Source organism: Tursiops truncatus, chromosome 13 (assembly GCF_011762595.2).
Source record: "Tursiops truncatus isolate mTurTru1 chromosome 13, mTurTru1.mat.Y, whole genome shotgun sequence".
In the NCBI taxonomy this organism is placed as follows: domain Eukaryota; kingdom Metazoa; phylum Chordata; class Mammalia; order Artiodactyla; family Delphinidae; genus Tursiops; species Tursiops truncatus.
The window spans coordinates 50607086-50626728 of NC_047046.1; the positions used below are offsets into that span (position 1 = coordinate 50607086).

Sequence of the window (19643 nt, forward strand, 5' to 3'; positions counted from 1 at the left end):
AGTCTTGGAGAGGATGGCTGTAGGGCCAAGACCGCTGCCACTGACTGATGTGGTCTTGGAACACTTGACCCGCTGATGTGTAGGGGTGGTCATTTGTCAACCTGAATTCTTCTCCAGGAGTTCATTTACAGACAAAGGATTCCATGTAGTCCCCACTTAATTGGATGGGATGGATTAAAGCCAATCCAGAGGAATGTACGATATTGCCCTTTGGGGTTTATAGCCATTTTTGCCTTGGCAGGCTCTAACGTGAGCTGTCATGGTCATTCCCAGATGTGAACAGTCCGCCTCTTTTGGGCAGTCCACTTGTCCTCCCTGGAATGTCTGGGGGGTTGGGGTGGAACATTTTTTTTTTAATTTTTTAATTTAATTTAATTAATTTTTTTATACAGCAGGTTCTTATTAGTCATCAATTTTATACACATCAGTATATACATGTCAATCCCAAAGGGGTGGAGCATCTTTTGTCTTTGTTTGACAAACCTCATCCTAGCAGTTCTCAGAGTGTGGTCCCTGGGCAGCAGCTTCAGTATCACCTGGGGATTTGTTAGACGTGCAAATCCCGCCCTGCTGTTGATCCTGGAACTTTGGGAGTGCGGCCTGCGTTCTGTATTGGAAGAAGCCCCCAGATGACTGTTACATGCTCATGTTTGGGAACTGCTACCCTACCCAGCAGTCAGACTGGACGCCTTAGTGCATCACAAGTCAAGCAAGTACTTTCTCTTCTTTTCTTTCTTGTTGGCTTCTGAGACTTTGTCCCTACCCATCCCTCCATTCTTCACAAGGGCCTTTTGAAATCACGTCCATATTCCTGGCCAGAGTCAGGTGTCACTTTATTCAGGAGGCCTTGCCTGACTCCCCGTCTCGCAACAGGTGTGTGCTCGCCCTCCCTCCTCCACCCCCATTCACTGCCCACCGTCCCCTCCTGGCAACACCAGCGTCACCGGGCTCTCCTTAGAAATGCAGAATCCCAGCTCTGCCCCACTGACTGAGTCAGAGTCTGCATTTCGCAAGATCTGCAGGTGATTCCTATCCACTTTAAAGGCTAGGAAGCACGGATCAGACCACCCTGAGTGTACTAAAAGAAATAATTTTTTTTTTTTTTTACTGATTACATTTTAATAATACTTATTCATCAAGGAAAAAAAAGGGAAATATGAAAAGCCCAGAAATTGACACTCACATGAGTAGACTTTCAGGGGTCAGTATTAACGTCCCACCTTTGTTCTAGGAGGAACTATATTCAGATGACCTGTTTCAGAGACAGGAATCACGCTTTCAACAACAGCTAACACCATGTCTTGCATAAACCAGGTGTTCAATACCTCTTAAAAAACATAAAAGAGGAAATTTAAGAATTCTCTACCACTATAAAGGTACTGTCCCCTTTCTAGAAGTTGGCGTCCTCAGCCTATTAAAGAGGTAGATCAAGGCAGTTTTTGGCTGAGCGTTTATGGCTGTTAAGTCCCGGCGCAGTGACCGGAATGTCTCAGTCTGAAACCTCCATGGCTGGCTTTCCTGAGGGACAGAGAAGCTCTGCAGGCCGCTCTCAGTCATGGTCGGGATGCTCTGTACCAGGAAACCCACTTTCTGACTTGCCCTGACAACTAAAACTGATAAGGCGACTGTATGTTTAACTAGAATTCTCCAGTGTGAATGGGGAGAGAGAAGGAATCGTCCTGCCTGCCACTCTGGCTCAGAGCTTCCGGGCTAATTTAATCAATCCTGTAAGGGGCCCGACAGCTGGGGAGAGGCTTTCTGAAGCATTCCAGTGTCACCTTCAGCACATTCAGCCCAGCATGCCTGGCCGTGTGCCCCTGTCTTTCAGTAGCTGTGCCTGAGGCCTGTCCCTACCCTCCTTGGCCTTGGGAGCAGCTGTGAGTCTCCAGGACCCCTTCTGGGCTCATGGGAGTCACCCAGCAGAAAAAGCTCTGAACTTGGAGTCTTCGTGTCAAGGATTCCAGCATTTCTCAGCTCTGAGCCCTTTGTCACTTTTGCTCCAGCCCTCTCCTGTCTCGGGGTGTGTGTGGGGTGCCCAGCTTGCTCCACGGGGATGTCGCTGCACACGTCACTGTTCCCAGCCTCCAGGTGGGCAGAAATGTGGGTGCCCCTTGCAGTCCTCTGTTGCTAGGGAGCGGCGGCTCTGAAGGGTCAGCACAGGGCGCCTGAAGCACGAATGGCTCCCACCCATTGGCCACTACCCTCCGTGAGGGTGCATGAAGGTGTGTGAGAAGCAGGTGTGCCTGTGCACGTGACGATGGTCTGGGCCTCTTGCTGCAAGAATAGAATGCGGGTTGGTGGCAAGCTTACAGGACGGAGGACGTGTTCATATACCAGACACATCTGGTGCTGCAGTGTCAGCCTGGCCAGAGTGTTCCTCTTAAGCACCTGGGAACGGTTACTCTCTGCCTAACCAAACCGTGTGGTGGCCACGAGCAGCTCCACGTTTAGGTGAATTACAAAAACAAGGAGGCAGTCGGGTTCACGTGTGCACCTCTGTGCAAGTGGCAGGGATGAACTGTTTTCCAGAAACACCTGCATCCTTTTACCTTGAGTGCCCAACCAGAAAGGGACCCGAGCCAGGGCCTGTCACAGACGTGCCACGGCTTCTGGCTGAAGCCGCTGCAACCGCTTCTGGGACCTGAAGAAAATTCTGATTTTGACTTTTTAAAAAGCCAACATTGGAGTATGCTTTTTAGCTGTAAAGTTTCTCTGGATCCCCAAAGATGACTGAAGACTGATTTGAATCTCACAGGCAGTAGTCTATAAATTCAAAATTTCACATGGGATTTTCACTACCAGAAAATGTGCTATGTTTAAAATTTTCATTGATTCCAAAACTTGATCATCAACCATCTTAGATTCAAAGTTATTTTTATATATTGAAGGTCTGAGACTTTCAAATGAGCTCAGAACATACTTGAGTCGTGTGCTGATAATTTTGATTTTTCGTTCCAGAAATGTGTATCCTGCATAATGAACGGGATCCCGAAATATTTCAGACATGGTTATAGTGTTAGCTCTGCTTCTGCTGCTGTATAATGTGAATAACTTCAGAGGAGCTGATGACTTTTTTCTCTTCAAACATTTATCGAACGCTAATTAAAGATGACAATATGGAGGTTTTTCAGGGACAATTTACTGGAGCATATGGCCTCACAAATGGAAGTTTTCCATTTTTGCTGTCCCCTGCCTGTGGTTGTCTATCAGTGCCTGGGAGCCCCAGGAGGGATCTGTCCAGGACATGTGTGGTCTACTGCTCAGGACAGTGGGTTTTTTTTTTTTTTCAATTAAAAATGGACAAGTTGTAATGTAGAAAAACATGGATGCTTGCGGATTTTAAAATTGGATTTAAAAAATTGTGGCAAAGCGTACAGGCACCAGTCTTTAATTACAGCTCTCACCAGCCCTACTCTTCGTCATGCCAGGTGTGGCGAGGCATCGCCGCTGCGCAAGGCCCCCCTTACCGGGGCTTCAGGCATCTTGATGGGGTTTTCTGTTTGCTCTGGTGACAGGAAGGAGCAAACAGTGGGGCAGTGGATGCTGACTTGGGTACCTGGGTTGCTGAGGATCTTAAAGACGGCACAGACCTCAGTGAGCTACTGAAGAGTGGAGTGTTTGGTTGAGGGGTTCCAGCTGATCACTAAACTAGAGTTGTCTGGTCATCTAGTTAATGAATGACTAAGGGAATGAAGTAGAGTAAAACACCCTGCTGATTTCACGCTGCTGATTTTTGAAATCCTCTGGTTATTGAGAAGAACATGGGTGTTATGTATGGTTGAAACTAAATGAAGAAACTGGACATTTAATCCTAGAGTGTTTGAGGGTAAAGGACTTTGGAGTCACCTGAGCCAGGGTTGTCCAGATGAGTAATGGACATGAGCCAGGTGGGCAGGTGGCCCGGGGGACTGGGATGGCACTGCCCCAAATAAAGGGAGGGTGCTGCTTCAGCCCGGCCTCCCTGGGCCTGGAAGGGATGGCCCCGGGTTTCCAGATCCTCCCATTCTTTAAGAGATGCTGGAAACCTGAATTTTACGTAAATCTCTTTTAACCGTTGGCAACTAAACATGTATACTTTAAACTGCCACGTGGGCCGAAATGAGCGCAGCAGCAAGTTGCAGGTTGCACTCTGGTGTCCCCGGTCTCCCTCGACAGATGCCGTAACTGGCTGGCCCCACGTTCCACCGCTGCTTTGGTGGCAGCTGCAGGCCTGGAGACCCAGCCTTGTGTCTCTGAGGCTGATATTTTTTCCCCCCAAGGCCGATCTCTGGGGACGCCCTGGAGTGACTCGGGCGTTCTGGTTTTCCTGGCTAGTGGGCAGCTCACCTCTAGTGTTCTTGAAATCTCTTCCTAGAAGTCCACAGTCACGGCCAGCTGGACTTCCCTGAGGTGTGGCTTCTCTTCCTGGGTGTTCATGTCACACATGCCGGATGGAGCTGGATTCTTGGCCCGTTTGTGTGTTTTCCTAGGATATTAGTCAGTGGACCTTCCCTGGGGCACTGGGTTAATACCCACACACTTGGATCCCGAGACATACTTTTTCAGCGTGAAAAACACTGCACACAAATATGGCAGAGCGGGACTGGGGACTGGGTGAAGAGGGAAAAGTTCCGGAGAGATCGGTACCACCCCCCACCCCCCAACCCCCTTGCAGTTTCTGTTCTTGGTGCTCAACCTAATCTGAGACTTCTGCCCTCCCCCAGGGGAGCTCAAGTTAGGTGTCTTTGGCACCTGTTCTCGGAGTGGAGCCCCAGGCCCCAGCATCAGATCACCTGGGGATGGTGGGAAATGAGGAGTGTCCTGAGCCCTGCCCACCCGGACCCTCAGAATTAGAATATTGGGGCGTGACCTCGGAAGCTCCCTTACACACTGTCCCCCAGGAGGTTAGTGTGCACACAGAAGTTTAAGGACCGTTGTTCTAGGGACGGCAGAGGCACTGGGCAGTAGGGCTTGTGATTCCCAGTTATGTTCTAAGGCCCCACCACACAGGGATGGGGGTAGATCAGAGGAGCAGGTGGTCAACTAGCTGGTTCTAGCTCACAACCTAGAACCCCGGGGGCAGTGGTAAGTGGTGACCCCAGGACTGGTTTCACGGGTGTGTGACACTGTTGTCTGCACAGAGCCCTGCACTTGGGGTTTCATGCTCTACGGTCACAGTTTTGAAATTCTTAATTTTACTATTGATTTTGTGTCTTTTAAGCAAAGTCTGATGGGACGAGGGAGCATGCGCTGGGGGGCTTGAGGCCTCTGCTCACGTGCGGTTTTGCCTGCCTCTGCCTCCCCAGCACCTGGTCTCTGATGCGGGCTGCGCCATCTGCCCACCCCGCCCGGTGACTTCCGCTGGACTGTGCCCCAGCAGGGGCCTGGTGCAGGTGGGCACGTGCTCATGTGCTGAGTTGTGCAGGTGGGTTGTGGGCACCGCTGAGGGTCTACACAAGCCCAGTGAGTATCCCTGAGCTCAAGGAAGGGCAGTAATAAATCGCAGATTAAAATGCCACCTCTATAGGTCGAAAGAGAGACTGCTGAGAGAGGAATTGAACATGGGGCCCTGCAGTTTGCATTGGGTCTTGCAAATTATATAGTGGGCATAGGTGGCCCTATGCATAAGTCCTATTCTTAGTGGATCTATTTTATTAGTGGCTCATGGGAGTGAAGTAAGGCGCTCCTTCCCCTAGATCTTCTCTTTCTCCCCATTTCACTGACTCTTCGTTCTTGTCATAATATACAAAGTCTTCACATGTTGACAACTTTCTTTACATTTCCCATTGCAGTCTTTCTCTTTCAGTGACTGTGAATAATGGAGATTTTTGAAGTATGAGGCAATAATATAAATTCCCTTGTAAATTTTAGGTAGAAGTTTTGAAGACTTTACAGAGCATCAGTGAGCGCTGTCACATTTGCATGGTTTCTCTAATTGTGAAGTGTTCCCTTTTCAGTGAATGAATTTGCTTCTGTGGTTTAGCTCTCAGGAGTGCTTTTGCCCAACCTCACCTTGGCAGGCAGGTGAGCACAATATACTGGGGACACAGCGTGTGATCTGTGACCATTTGCAGAAGGATGGGATGTGAGGACTGGATATGCCAGTGTCTCTGCAAAGGTTTTAATTTTTATTGTGTGAAGGGATGAGCAGCTGATAACACTAGGCCTGGTTATTTTCAAATGATAATTGTAACAGTCTCAGTTTACCATGTTCTCCTTAAAATACTCTCCTCCCTTGGCTTATAAGACAGCCTTCTCCTGGTTTTCCTCTGGTCCCTCTGGCTGATCCTCTTCAGTCTCCTTTTCTCTGATGCAATCTCTAAATGTTTGAATTGCAGAGGGCTTACTTCTGTGCCTTTCCCCCCTTATTAGATATACTTTTGTAGCTAACAGTACAGTTTCAGGAGCCAGGCTGTCTGGGTTGAGTTGCTACTAATTGTGGTCATCTTGGGCAAGTTGTTTGGTCAATTACAGTTTTCTGTGAGTTTGTGCTCCACAGTTTTTTTTTGTTTTTCTTTTGCGGTACTCGGGCCTCTCACTGTTGTGGCCTCTCCCGTTGCGGAGCACAGGCTCCGGACGCGCAGGCTCAGCGGCCATGGCTCACGGGCCCAGCCGCTCCGCGGCATGTGGGATCTTCCCGGACTGGGGCACGAACCCGTGTCCCCTGCATCGGCAGGCGGACTCTCAACCACTGCGCCACCAGGGAAGCCCCCACAGTTTTACATTGATTAGAAGATGAGAATAATAGTAGTACCTTCCTTATACCTTGTGTGAGGATTAAATAATTAATGTTAATTCATGTCAAGTGAATAGTAAATGTTTTAAACTATTAAGTAGATGTTTGGGCTTCTGCTTCTTTTACCGATAGGAAGCTTGTGTGCCTGACGCACGGTGAGGCCAAACAAACTGAAATGTCGGGGGTTTGGAGCAGAGAAATGTTTATTGCAGGGCCAAGCAAGGAGAATGGCTGGCTCATGCCCCCTAAACCTTGAAGTTCCTGAAGGGTTTCAGTAAAGCATTTTTAAAGGCAAGGTGAGGGAGGTCGTCACAGGATATGTGATCAGCTCGTGCACAATTCTCTGTGATGCTGAGATAACGGGAGTGAACATTATCAATCCTTAGGTGCCAGAAGGTCTGGGAGTATGTGTTCATGATCATCAAGTAGTTAATTTCTTCCATTTGGTGGTGGTTTTTAGCATCTGAAAAACTCAGGAAATATGCATGAGATACTATTATCTGGGTACTTCAGAGAGGAGACACAGCAGAGGATATGTGGAACGGGTCAGTCCCAGGAAGGCCCCATAGGGTCCTGCTTGGTTACACTTCTGGCTATAATGCACTAGCTTGTAGCAGACCAATACTTCTACCCAGAACACCCAGATAAGGTAGACAAAGGACAAGAAACACGTCTTTGAAGGCACTAGAGAGTTCCCAGGCAGCCAGGACTTGGGAAGCCAAGATCCCAGAGTGGAGGGAGACTTACGGAGGTCATACTCAATGAGTCTGACATTCTTAGTTCTTTTCACCTTGGTGCGTATACCAGTTCATCAATGGCAGGTGCAGAGACTATGAAGGTAAGCAGAAAGTGACTGTGAGGAGGCTGAGAAGTTAAGCGAAGCTACTCTCAGTTTCATAGTGCTGGGGAGAAAAGAAACAGAGATCAGAGCTCACCAAGATAGATGGATCCCAATAAACACTCCATGCATTCAGTTAGGACCCCCTAAAGGTTACACCCTAGAAGTCAGTGTTAACTGAAAACAGGCCAGGCATACAAAGACTGAAACCTAGTTTTGAGTGAGCTCAGTCATTAATTGGATTAAGGTGATCTACAGTTTGTCAGAAGCTAAAGGAAAATCCTCTCTGCAAGGAAGCTATTACCCAGAGCCTTGAAAATTTTTCTTGTAAACAGTGATTGTATTCAATAAAATGTGCCTGGTATATCCAGAGACATGACCAAGGATTGGGGGAAACCATAGAAATATCTATAGGTGATCCAGATACTAGAGTTACCAGATATAATCTCTAAAACTGTTATGAGAAATACATTCAACGAAAGAGGAAAGATGGAGAATTTAAACAAAACAAAACAGGGATGGATATATATATATATATATATATATATATATATATATGTATATAATTAAAGAAGCAAATGGAAATGTAGAAATGAAAAATACAAAAAATTAAGAATGGAGTAGGTGGGTTCACTCTGAAGATTAGACACAGAGGAAGAGAAAATTAATGATGTGGAATGTAGGTCAGTAGAAGATATTAAGATATATGGAGAGCAAAAAAATGGAGAATGCAGAAAAGAGCATGATAGGCATATGGGTCATGGTCTAAAACATATGTATTGGAGCCCTAGAATGGGAGAAAAAGAAGAATGGGCAGAAGCAATATTTGAAGAGATAATGGCCAAGATTTTCTAAAATTAACAAATGACATCAGCCACAAGTTCAAGAAGTGCTATAAACCCCAGGCAGGATAAATACAGGTAAACCACACATAAGCATTTCATAGTAAAACTGATGGAAATTAAAGACAAAATATTAAATGAAGCCTGAGAAAAATAGATTATCTTCAAAAGAGCAACAGTAATACTGGCAGCTGATGTTCCAACTGAAATGATGTAGGCTAGAAGACAGCGGAGTTACAGTTCGTGTGTATAGGCATACATCATTTTTTTGCACTTCATCTTATTGTGCTTCACAGATACTGTGTTGTTGGTTTTTTTAAAATATTTATTTATTTTCCTCATTTTTCTTGGCTGTGTTGGGTCTTAGTTGTGGCACACGGGAGCTTTGTTGAGGCATGAGGGATCTTTTCCTTACGGCACGGTCTGCTTGGGTTTCTCTCTAGTTGCGGCATGCAGGCTTCTCTCCAGCTGTGGCGTGTGGGTTTTCTCTCTCTAGTTGTGGCACGCAGGCTCCAGGGCACGTGGGCTCTGTAGTTTGCAGCACGTGGGCTTTCTTGTTGAGGTGCACGAGCTCAGTAGTTGTGGCGTGTGGGCTTAGTTGCCCTGTGGCATGTGGGATCTTAGTTCCCCAACCAGGGATCGAACCTGCGTCCCCTGCATTGGAAGGGGGATTCTTTACCACTGGACCACTGGGGAAGTCCCGATACTGTGTTTTTTTTTTTTACAAATTGAAGGTTTGTGACAACCTTGCATTGTCCCATGATGGTGAGTATTTTTTTAGCAATAAAGTATTTTCTAAATAAGGTGTGTACATTTTTTTTCAGACGTAATACTATTGCACACTTAGACTACAGTATAGTATAAACATAAGTTTTACATGCACTGAGAAACCAAAAAATTCATGTGACTTACTTTATTGCAATATTCACTTTATTGTAGTGGTCTGGAACCTAACCTGCAATGTCTCCAAGGTATGCCTGTACTCCAAGCAAATAACTGCTAATTTAGAATTCTGTATCCTTCAAAAATATCCTTTAAAGTAAAGGGGATATGATACCGAAAGCACAAACAACAAAGGGAAAAATAGATAAATTGTACTTCATCAAAATTAAAAGCTTTTGTGCTTCAAAGGACACCACTGAGAAAGTGAAAAGACAGCTCATAGCTTGGGAGAATATTTTTGCAAGTCATATAACCAATAAAGGACTTGTATCTGCAATATGTAAGGGATTCTTACAACTCAACAACAAAATGACAAATCACCCAATTTAAAAATGGACACAGAATTTATGTAGCAATTTCTCCACAGAAGATACAGAAATGACCAATAAATATATGAAGAGATGCTCACAATCATTAGCCATCAGGTAAATGCAAATTGAAACCATGAAATACCAACTCAAATTTATTAAGATGGCTATAATAAAAAACAAAGAAACAAGCACTGGTGAAGTTTTGGATAAATTGGAACCCTCATGCATTGCTGGTGGGAATGTAAAATGGTGTAGCCTCTTTGGAAAACAGCCTGGCAGTTTCTTAAAATATTAAATATAGAGGTCATGTGACCCAGCAGTTCTTCGCCTAGGTACATACCCAAGAGAAATGAAAATATATGTCTATGTTAAAACTTGTACACAAATGTTCATAGTAGTATTCTTCATAATAGCCCAAAAGTGGAAACAACCCAATGTCCCTCAGCTGATAAATGGATAAATCAAATGTGGTATATCCATGTAATGGAATATTATTTAGCAATAAAGGGAATGAAGTACTGATAAATGCTATAGTATGGAAGAACCTTGACAACTTTATACTAATTGAAATAAGCTAGTCACAAAAGACTATTGTGTGATTCCATTTACATAAAATGTTTTGAATAGGCAAATCTATAGAGACAGAAAATAGATTAGTGCTTTCTAGGTATAGAGGGGGTGTGTTTGTGGGAATGAGGAGTTACTACCAATGGGTACATGGTTTCTTTTTGGGGTGGTGGAAACGTTCTAAAATTTATTGTGGTGATGGATGGGCAACTCTGAATATATAAGCTAGGGAATTGTACACTCTAAATGGGTGAATTATATGGTGTGTGAATTATATCTCAAAAAAGCTGTTACAAAAAAAAAAGGACGTGAAACAAACATGTTTCTAGAAAATAGGAACTGAGAAAATTTGTTGCCAATGCACTCTCGCTAAAGAAGAAACCAGCATACTAAACACAAAGAATGTGGAAGGAAGGAAATAGCAAAGATAACAGAAACTAATGAGATAGAAAGCAAACTTAATAAACCTACCTAGGGAGACAAAAGACCTATATGCAGAAAATTATAAGACACTGATGAAAGAAATTAAAGATGATACAAATAGATGGAGAGATATAGCATGTTCTTGGATTGGAAGAATCAACATTGTGAAAATGACTCTACTACCCAAAGCAATCTACAGATTCAGTGCAATCCCTATCAAACTACCACTGGCATTTTTCACAGAAGTAGAACAAAAAATTTCACAATTTGTATGGAAACACAAAAGACCCCGAATAGCCAAAAGCAATCTTGAGAACGAAAAACAGAGCTGGAGGAATCAGGCTCCCTGACTTCAGACTATACTACAAAGCTACAGAATCAAGACACTATGGTAGTGGCACAAAAACAGAAAGATAGATCAATGGAACAGGATAGAAAGCCCAGAGATAAACCCACGCACATATGGTCACCTTATCTTTGATGAAGGAGGCAGGAATGTACAGTGGAGAAAGGACAGCCTCTTCAATAAGTGGTGCTGGGAAAACTGGACAGGTACATGTAAAAGTATGAGATTAGAGCACTCCCTAACACCATACACAAAAATAAGCTCAAAATGGATTAAAGACCAAATGTAAGGCCAGAAACTATCAAACTCTTAGAGGAAAACATAGGCAGAACACTCTATGACATAAATCACAGCAAGATCCTTTTTGACCCACCTCCTAGAGAAATGGAAATAAAAACAAAAATAAACAAATGGGACCTAATGAAACTTCAAAGCTTTTGCACAGCAAAGGAAACCATAAACAAGACCAAAAGACAATCCTCAGAATGGGAGAAAATATTTGCAAATGAAGCAACTGACAAAGGATTAATCTCCAAAATTTACAAGCAGCTCATGCAGCTCAATAACAAAAAAACAAACAACCCAATCCAAAAATGGGCAGACGACCTAAATGGACATTTCTCCAAAGAAGATATACAGATTGCCAACAAACACATGAAAGAATGCTCAACATCATTAATCATTAGAGAAATGCAAATCAAAACTACAATGAGATATCATCTCACACCAGTCAGAATGGCTATCATCAAAAAATCTAGAAACAATAAATGCTGGAGAGGGTGTGGAGAAAAGGGAACACTCTTGCACTGCTGGTGGGAATGTGAATTGGTACAGCCACTATGTAGAACAGTATGGAGGTTCCTTAAAAAACTACAAATAGAACTACCATATGACCCAGCAATCCCACTATTGGGCATATACCCTGAGAAAACCATAATTCAAAAAGAGTCATGTACCAAAATGTTCATTGCAGCTCTATTTACAATAGCCAGGAGATGGAAACAACCTAAGTGTCCATCATCAGATGAATGGATAAAGAAGATGTGGCACATATATACAATGGAATATTACTCAGCCATAAAAAGAAACGAAATTGAGTTATTTGTAGTGAGATGGATGGGCCTAGAGTCTGTCATACAGGGTGAAGTAAGTCAGAAAGAGAAAGACAAATACCGTATGCTAACACATATATATGGAATTTAAGAAAAAAATATGTTATGAAGAACCTATGGGTAAGATGGGAATAAAGACACAGACCTACTAGAGAATGGACTTGAGGATATGGGGAGGGGGAAGGGTAAGCTGTGACAAAGCGAGAGAGTGGCATGGACATATATACACTACCAAACGTAAACTAGATAGCTAGTGGGAAGCAGCCGCATAGCACAGGGAGATCAGCTCGGTGCTTTGTGACCACCTGGATTGGTGGGTTAGGGAGGGTAGGAGGGAGGGAGATGCAAGAGGGAGGAGTTATGGGAACATATGTATATGTATAACTGATTCACTTTGTTATAAAGCAGAAACTAAGACACCATTGTAAAGCAATTATACTCCTATAAAGATGTTAAAAAAAAAAGTTGGTTCTTTGAAAAGACTGATCAGTGAATAAAGGACCTCTATTAGAGAAAAAAAAGGGAAAGCACGAATTTCCACTCTTAGGAATGAAAAAGGGGGCACCACTGCAGATCCTCAAGCCACAAAAAGTTAGCTGCTGTCTTTAGGTTCTCCAGTGCACTTGTGGGACTTCAACCACCATGTTTTTATTCATGCCCAAACCCACAACTCTATTTCTCTATTCAACACCTCCACTTGTTATAGACATAACATCTTAAAAACAAAAATCCCAATTTTATCCTATCTCCCTGCCGCCAACAACTTTTTCTATGTTTCCCATGTTGGTAAATGGTAGCACCATTTATTAATTTGCTGAAGCAAGACACTCTCAAGCAAGGATGCCTCCACATCTTATCAATCACCAAGTCGTTCTGACTTTTCCTTCTTACCTTCCCCTCTTTCCCTATATTACCCCTCTCTCTTCTTTTCTCTCCATTTCCACTGCTTCCACTATTGTCCAAGACACCTTCAAATCGCCCCCCCCATTCTTGCAGTGGCCTCTTCCTTTGTCTTCCCCCTTCCGTCATCATACTGCAAAGCTGATCCTGCATGCATCTGTTTACAACCAATTTCACGACTTCTCGTTGCCTTAGAATCAAGTCTAAAATCTGCTGTGGCCAGGAAGACTCCCTCTCCGGAGCCCTTGGCCTGCCTTCGTTTTGTATCTCAACTCCTCATACTCCTTCTGTGTCAGGGCTTTTATATCCATCATACTTCAGCTCCCTGATCCCTGCACTCCTTCCCCAGTGAAAATAAGAACAGAAATAGGAAAGGTGACTAACTCCTTGCCCTTATTTCCCTGTTTGGTGGTTGGTCCTATCCACAGCCCTGAAGCCTGGTCTGTCATGCTAGGACATAGCACAGTGCCTGGCACAGAGAAGGTGGATAGGAAAGCATTATTCATCCGAATGAGTGAATGATAATAGATTAAGGATAACACTGAAACTTGGTGCTGACACTGTTTTTCAACTTGACTGAAAAGAAACAGGAAATGGAAAAAGGTACGTGTAAACGCAAGTAAATATAGTTCAGCCTTTTCAAGAGAGAAAGTTAATGCATTTTTGGTTATTTATTTAATGATAGAAAGGCCCTTTAAAATAATCCAAATATCTCCCAGATTATCACACCCACTCAGCTTAAGCTCTTAATGGGAGGAAACTTGCCTTTTGTCTTTCTTGCAGAATTTGGCAGAGGTCTTTGCCTTTGGTTGGTGCGCTGTGCAATTTTGTTGACTTAAATAGAAGTGTGGGGCTTGATTTGGAAACTGCCTAAGTCAATTTCAGGACATTACTTCTCTCCCTGAGGTTGCTGGCCATAAACAACATAACTTGTAAAAGGTTCCTGAGGAAGTAAAATCCAACCGCTTTCGAAGTAAATACATTCATATTTTTTCATAACCCATATATGCTAGATCTTCAAAAATATCCTTGACCTTGACCCTAAAACATTTATTAAGTACCATGATATATTCGTTGTTCCGAATAGGCTCAATGGGCCCCGAGAGATTTAGAAGTTTAAATATGATTTGTTGAGATTAGCCAACAGGACCGATTTCTTCTGATATCATGTGAGTCAGTTTCATTTGGTCTTTTTCGAAAGAAAACTGACCAAGTGTTACTTTTATTTTTAAAGTATGTAAAATCACACCTTTGTAAGAAACTGTTCACTTTTTATTGTGAAGTGTGTTAGTACATGTGAAGGGGGTGAATGTGGATGGTGTGTATAGTTTGAAGGATGACGAAATGAGCACCATGTCCTCACTGCCCGTCTTAGGAAATGGCGTGTGTGCCCTCCACCTTGTCCCTTGGCAGTGGCACTTATGGGATATGGGGCAACCGAAGCCCACAAAAGCTTGAATGGCTGAGCCAGGGTTTTATGAAGGTTTTATTAAGAATTATGAAAGGGACATGCGGCCCTGCTTGTTGGAAAGCTCTCTTTCCTGACTCATTTTGCTTGTCAGCTAAGTCCAGTCTGTAGTCCTGCTGCCTTTAGAAGGAACCACCAAGTTGAGGGAAGCCATAAGCTACATGACTGCCTGGCGACCAGAGCACGACTGGAGGAGGATATGGTGTAGCTCTCTTAGAACGGACCGTCTGACGCGCTCATGGCCTGTGTGCTGCTCTGCGAGTGGGATGAGCCTGGATTGGGGGCACTCAGAGTGCCCACAGTGAACCCGGCCCTGGAGCAAGATGGGGCCCACAGCAGGGCTTCACTTCCGAGCCAGGAGCGGGGCCAGTGCGGGCCCTGCACTTGCAGGTGCTGTTTTGAAAGTCTTCATACTTTTTAACCTTTGAATGTGCATTTTGTATGATGGGACAATGGAACATGCTCCGAGGGCTTAGAGCCACAACTCATGCGGGGTTTCACCTGCTGCTGCCTCCTCGCGTCCACGGGAGGGCTTTGCCGCTGGCTGCTCCCCAGCTCCCTGGGGCTCCAGGCTTTTCTACCCAGCAACTGCTGCTGGCCTCTGTCCCTGGTGGGGCTTGGGCTCTGGCCGGGGCAGAGCCAGGCATGTATGCTCTGTGGCGTCTGAGGGCTGGGCATGGTGCTGGCATTCCTGCCCGGAGCTGGCAGTGTCATAGTGTGTTCAGCGGCACCTTGGTGGGTGAGCCTCTCACCCACCGCTGATCCAGGTACGGAGCACTTCGAGTGTGAAATTGCAACCCCTGGGGGGCCGCCTGTCTGCTGTGGGTGGAGGAGGCAGGCTCAGGGGAAGTGGAGATTGACTTCAAGCAACAGCCATGAAAAGTGGCCCACAAATCTGTGGGTCTGCTGGGCAGTTCTGCTTTGGGCCAGTTTGGCTCATAACTGCTGGCTCCCTCCTGTGTCTGTCATCAGCTGGTGGCTCATCTGGAGGCTTGGTGACCCAGAGTGGCCTCGCTCAGCGGGTGGCAGTTGGCAGGCTGTTGGCAGGGGCAGCGGGAGCGACCAGGTACCCTGGAGGCTGGCTAACCCAGGCTTCTTCGTGTGGTGACAGAGTTCCAAGAGCAACAGGAGAGCCCGGCCCTAGTGAGGAAGTGCCTCTCAAGTCTCTGCTGTGTCACATTTGCTACCATGTTGGCCAGAGCTAGACACAGGCCGGCCCAGATTCCAGGAGCAGAGAAAGAATCCACCTCTTGATGGAGGGAGCTGCAAAAATTACATGCAAGGGATGTGGATGGAGGGATGGGAGGAACCCATGAAATGACATAAGCAAATGGCATTTATTTTAGGTTTTTTCTTTTAAAAATCAGCATATATTTTCCCACTTCTGAACTCTTACCAAAATGAGCTTAACGGATAGACCTCATGTATATTTATGGGACAGTTCCGTGCAAATCTATTTCAGAGTTCCACAGAACTTTATTGCCTAGACTAAGGATTATTCTAGACCTGCTGCCAAACCCAGATAATCATTAAACCACCCAGAAACACGCCACTTCACCGGATTAAGGAAAGAAAAGAATGTATAAGTTGAGGCGTGACATCAGCCTTGTTTCAGATATTGTTCCTCCCCAGGATGGTGAGTCTGCCATTTCCTTTTGAACGCACTGTCTTTGTAGGAACTGTCAGGAAAACGAGTGACCTTGTCCAGGCTGTCTGCCAGGAGCGGAGGGCTCTTTCCATGTCCCCAGAGATCGAGGGCCCGTTTAATGGTTTGTTTTGACCCGGAGGAGTGGCACAAAATATCAAAGTATTTGGAAGGGTCCCTCATGTGGCTCTGTGACTGACCTCCTCCCCAGCACCCTGTCCCCCCCCGCCCCCGCCCCGATTCCTGGCTACAGGTTCAGAGCCTGCAACCTGGTCCTCCAGCCACACCACTCTCACTGCCCCTCACCTACCCTAACCGCTCTCCTGTGATCGTCCTGCCATGTTATCTTCCGCAGGACTTCTGGCTTTGTCTTATGTCCTGAAGTGCCTGGCGGTGTCCTGGCCACCGAACCCAGGGCCAAGAAAGGAGTGCAGGGGACGTGCTCCCAGGATATGAGGGTTGACACGAAAATCACTGGAGTCAGGAAATTCCAGGGCCCTTAAGTCATTCGGCAAGACATTTGACATGAAAGGCCCAGGGAGGGGATCAGGTTGCCTCCGTGTCAGTAGGAATTGAGGTTCCCGTCAGGAACTGGTCTGGCAGGGAGGTGTCTGAGTCCTTCACTCTGTAGGCAGAGTCTGGACAGTTCTGTCCAAACCTTTCTAATAAACAGATTGGAATGAACCGCCACTCGCTGCCTGTTCCCATTGTTGTTGCGTTCTTTCATAACTGTTACTTAGTTGTCCCTGACAAGATTGAAGACTGCACTTGGCGTGTACCTATCAATTTGTTTCTAACAATGATACCTAAAGCCGAACCCCAAAGTGCTGAGGGGATTTCACTCTTTGTGTGTCAGTCCAGCCAAAGAGCCCTGTATTCCTACTCTTTGGCTCATGTGATGGTTTAAATATTAATCGTGTGTGTCTGGGGTGTAATGATGGCAGGGCTCATGTTGTGGAACGGAGCGGGCAGTGTGTGTTTGTTTGTTTGGTGTCTTTACGGGCTGCCTGTGTTGCTGGGACCCCTTCGTGCCCACGTGCCCCGGCTCGCTAAGGGGGTCAGTGTCTGACCTTGCCCCCTTCCTATAGGCATACTTGAGGATCCCCCCACACCTCCTGAGGGGTTAAAAGGCACAGAGTCATCGTCCCTCTTTTAGTTGAAGGACTTGTACAAATTGCCCAACTGTTAATTAGGGAGGTAGGGTTGTGACACCTGGCTTAGGAAGTCAAGGGAGCCTTTCTCCTGGCAGGGGGATGGGGCCGTTTTATAGAGGATGCTTGGGTCTCCGGAGGCTGTGGCTGCTAATTATAGCAGAAGGAATATAACTGAGGATGAACTTTCACACATTTGGACGGTTGGCTTAAATGACTTTTTATGCTCCTGTGTTCTATTGGTGTGTCATACTTTCTTGACAAAATGATCTTTGAGGGAAGGAAGCGTCTATGTGTTCCTTGGTGCCCAGCCCGGGCCTGACATATAATTTTGTTAAAATTGAACTATGGAAGTGGCATAGTTAATGATGCCCTGGCTGTGAGGAGAGGGATGATGAGAACAGGCAGTTCTGCTAAGGTTTTGGGATTCTGTGGTCAGCAGGCTGGGGACACGGTAGGGCTTCCTGCTGTGATTTGGGGCCGCCGGTGGCATGTGGAGGCAGATGCTTGGCGCGCCAGGGTGAGCGGTGAGGCAAACCAGATATTCGCCCCAGCGGCTGGGGATCAAATCAGAAGCTATGGGTGGAGATGATGTGGAAAATAAACACGGCTTCCAGTAAGGATGGGGCTGTATCTGCTGGCCCCAGTGATCCACCTCTGCCCCAACTGAGGAGAAGAGCGTAGGGCTGGGGGGTGGTGGGGGCTGAAAGCCCGGGACAGGGTCGCTCAGGCTTCCGTCTGCTCCCTGCTAGTCTCCCCTTGAGGCGCCTCAAGTTCATGACCCAGGAGGGCCAGAAGCAGCGTGTGCTGGGGCTGGCCTGGGTGGCTCGAAAGGGCTGATCAATAAATCTCAGGAATTTTGTTCAATATAGCCATTATTAAAAGTTAAATTATCCTGCATAAATGTATAACGAATAAAAGTTACATTAGAAACAAAGGTAAAGGAGGTATATGTATATGTATAGCTGATTCACTTTGTTATGCAGCAGAAACTAACACACCATTGTAAAGCAATTATACTCCAATAAAGATGTTAAAAAAAACCCAGATATTTATAAAAATAAACAATTAAAAATAAAAAACCCAAAAAACAGATATTTATAAAAATAAACAGTTATAAAAAAAGAAACAAAGGTAAAAAGTATTCAAATATATGTACATATATATGTATAACTGAATCACTGTGCTCTACACCTGAAGCTAACACAACATTGTAAATCAGCTGTACTTCAATAAAAAAAAAATACTCAAAACATGTCACTGCCTAATTGTTTCATTACATTTTTCTGCTACCTATGCTTGGGAGGTTACTTACATCTCCTGGATCTGTATGATAAAAATACTATATGCTGGTGAGCTGCTGTGTAACTTTTTTTAGCTCCACGCTCAGTGACTTCACGGTGGTAGCTTGAAACGGGCCATGGTGGAATATATATACCACATACACATGCACATCCTGCCTCTCTACACCACAGCAGTACTTCCTCTTGGACTCGGTTCTCTCTGTCTGGCCTGAGTGTGGACCACAGCCTCAGAATGCCTTCGACCCCCTAGTGGGGAAGCAGAAACTTTTTATCCAAAAGCTTCTTTCTTTGGACTTTCTTTGGACTCAAACATTTCCAGGGATGGAGACAAAAGAAATTGTTATGGCTTAAAGGGCTTTTGTTATCCCCATCTGCTAGTCTGTTGATTATATGTGGGATTAAAAATGAGCAGAAGTGTTGATACTATCAACAGAACGGACCACATAAGCTTTATTAGTTGAAAATGTCAATAGGAGTTAAAAGCAAGGATGAGCTGCAGTGATTACAGCTCTACTTACACATGGTCCAGTGTACATGGTAACGGGTTCCGTTTCCAGTGGAATTTTCCACCTAGCAATGATAAAAGTCTGATTTCAGCCCGCAGGAGACCCTTAGCCCAGGAGACGCCTTCTGCAGGAAATCCTTCCTGTCTGCTGCTTCCGCAGGCAGGGAAGCCAGCTCCCCTGTGTGTTGCCCCCAAACCCTGGGCACACCTCTCGTACCACAGCACAGTGAGTTTGGCCAGTTTGGTCTCTGCTTTCTCAGATGGGATGATCCATCTGTAAAATGCCAGTCAGGAATGCTGACCCTCACCAGCACGCCTTTAATAGTTTGTTATTAGAGAAATAAAACAAGTGAATCAAATAGGATTAACCCCTTCAAGTGATTTAACTATTTCTTACAAATAATAAAGAACAAATTCCTTTCATTCTGTTGAGGATAACCAGAAACACGGAACTGCGGGGTTTCTGCAAGAATTAGCAGCTTGTTATAGATGCTGATTCTGGACAAGTTGACAGTCTGCGTTTCTCTTGTTGAGGATAATAAGCAAAGCTTTTCTATCAAAGGAGACTAATTCC

At 45.2% G+C, this 19643-nt stretch overlaps 1 protein-coding gene across 8 annotated transcripts in view; it reads left to right on the plus strand.

The window, feature by feature from the left end:
- The window catches only part of FHOD3 (formin homology 2 domain containing 3), a 493863-nt gene that overhangs the window by 37534 nt on the left and 436686 nt on the right, over positions 1 to 19643 (plus strand). For 6 of the 8 annotated variants that reach the window (XM_073790663.1, XM_073790659.1, XM_073790662.1 and 3 more), the window contains exon 2: positions 9335 to 9366. The exons of the other annotated variants lie outside the window; for them this stretch is intronic. In XM_073790663.1, the coding sequence (XP_073646764.1) occupies positions 9335 to 9366 (32 nt within the window). The remainder of the gene's footprint in view (positions 1 to 9334; positions 9367 to 19643) is intronic. 8 annotated transcript variants of the gene reach the window in all.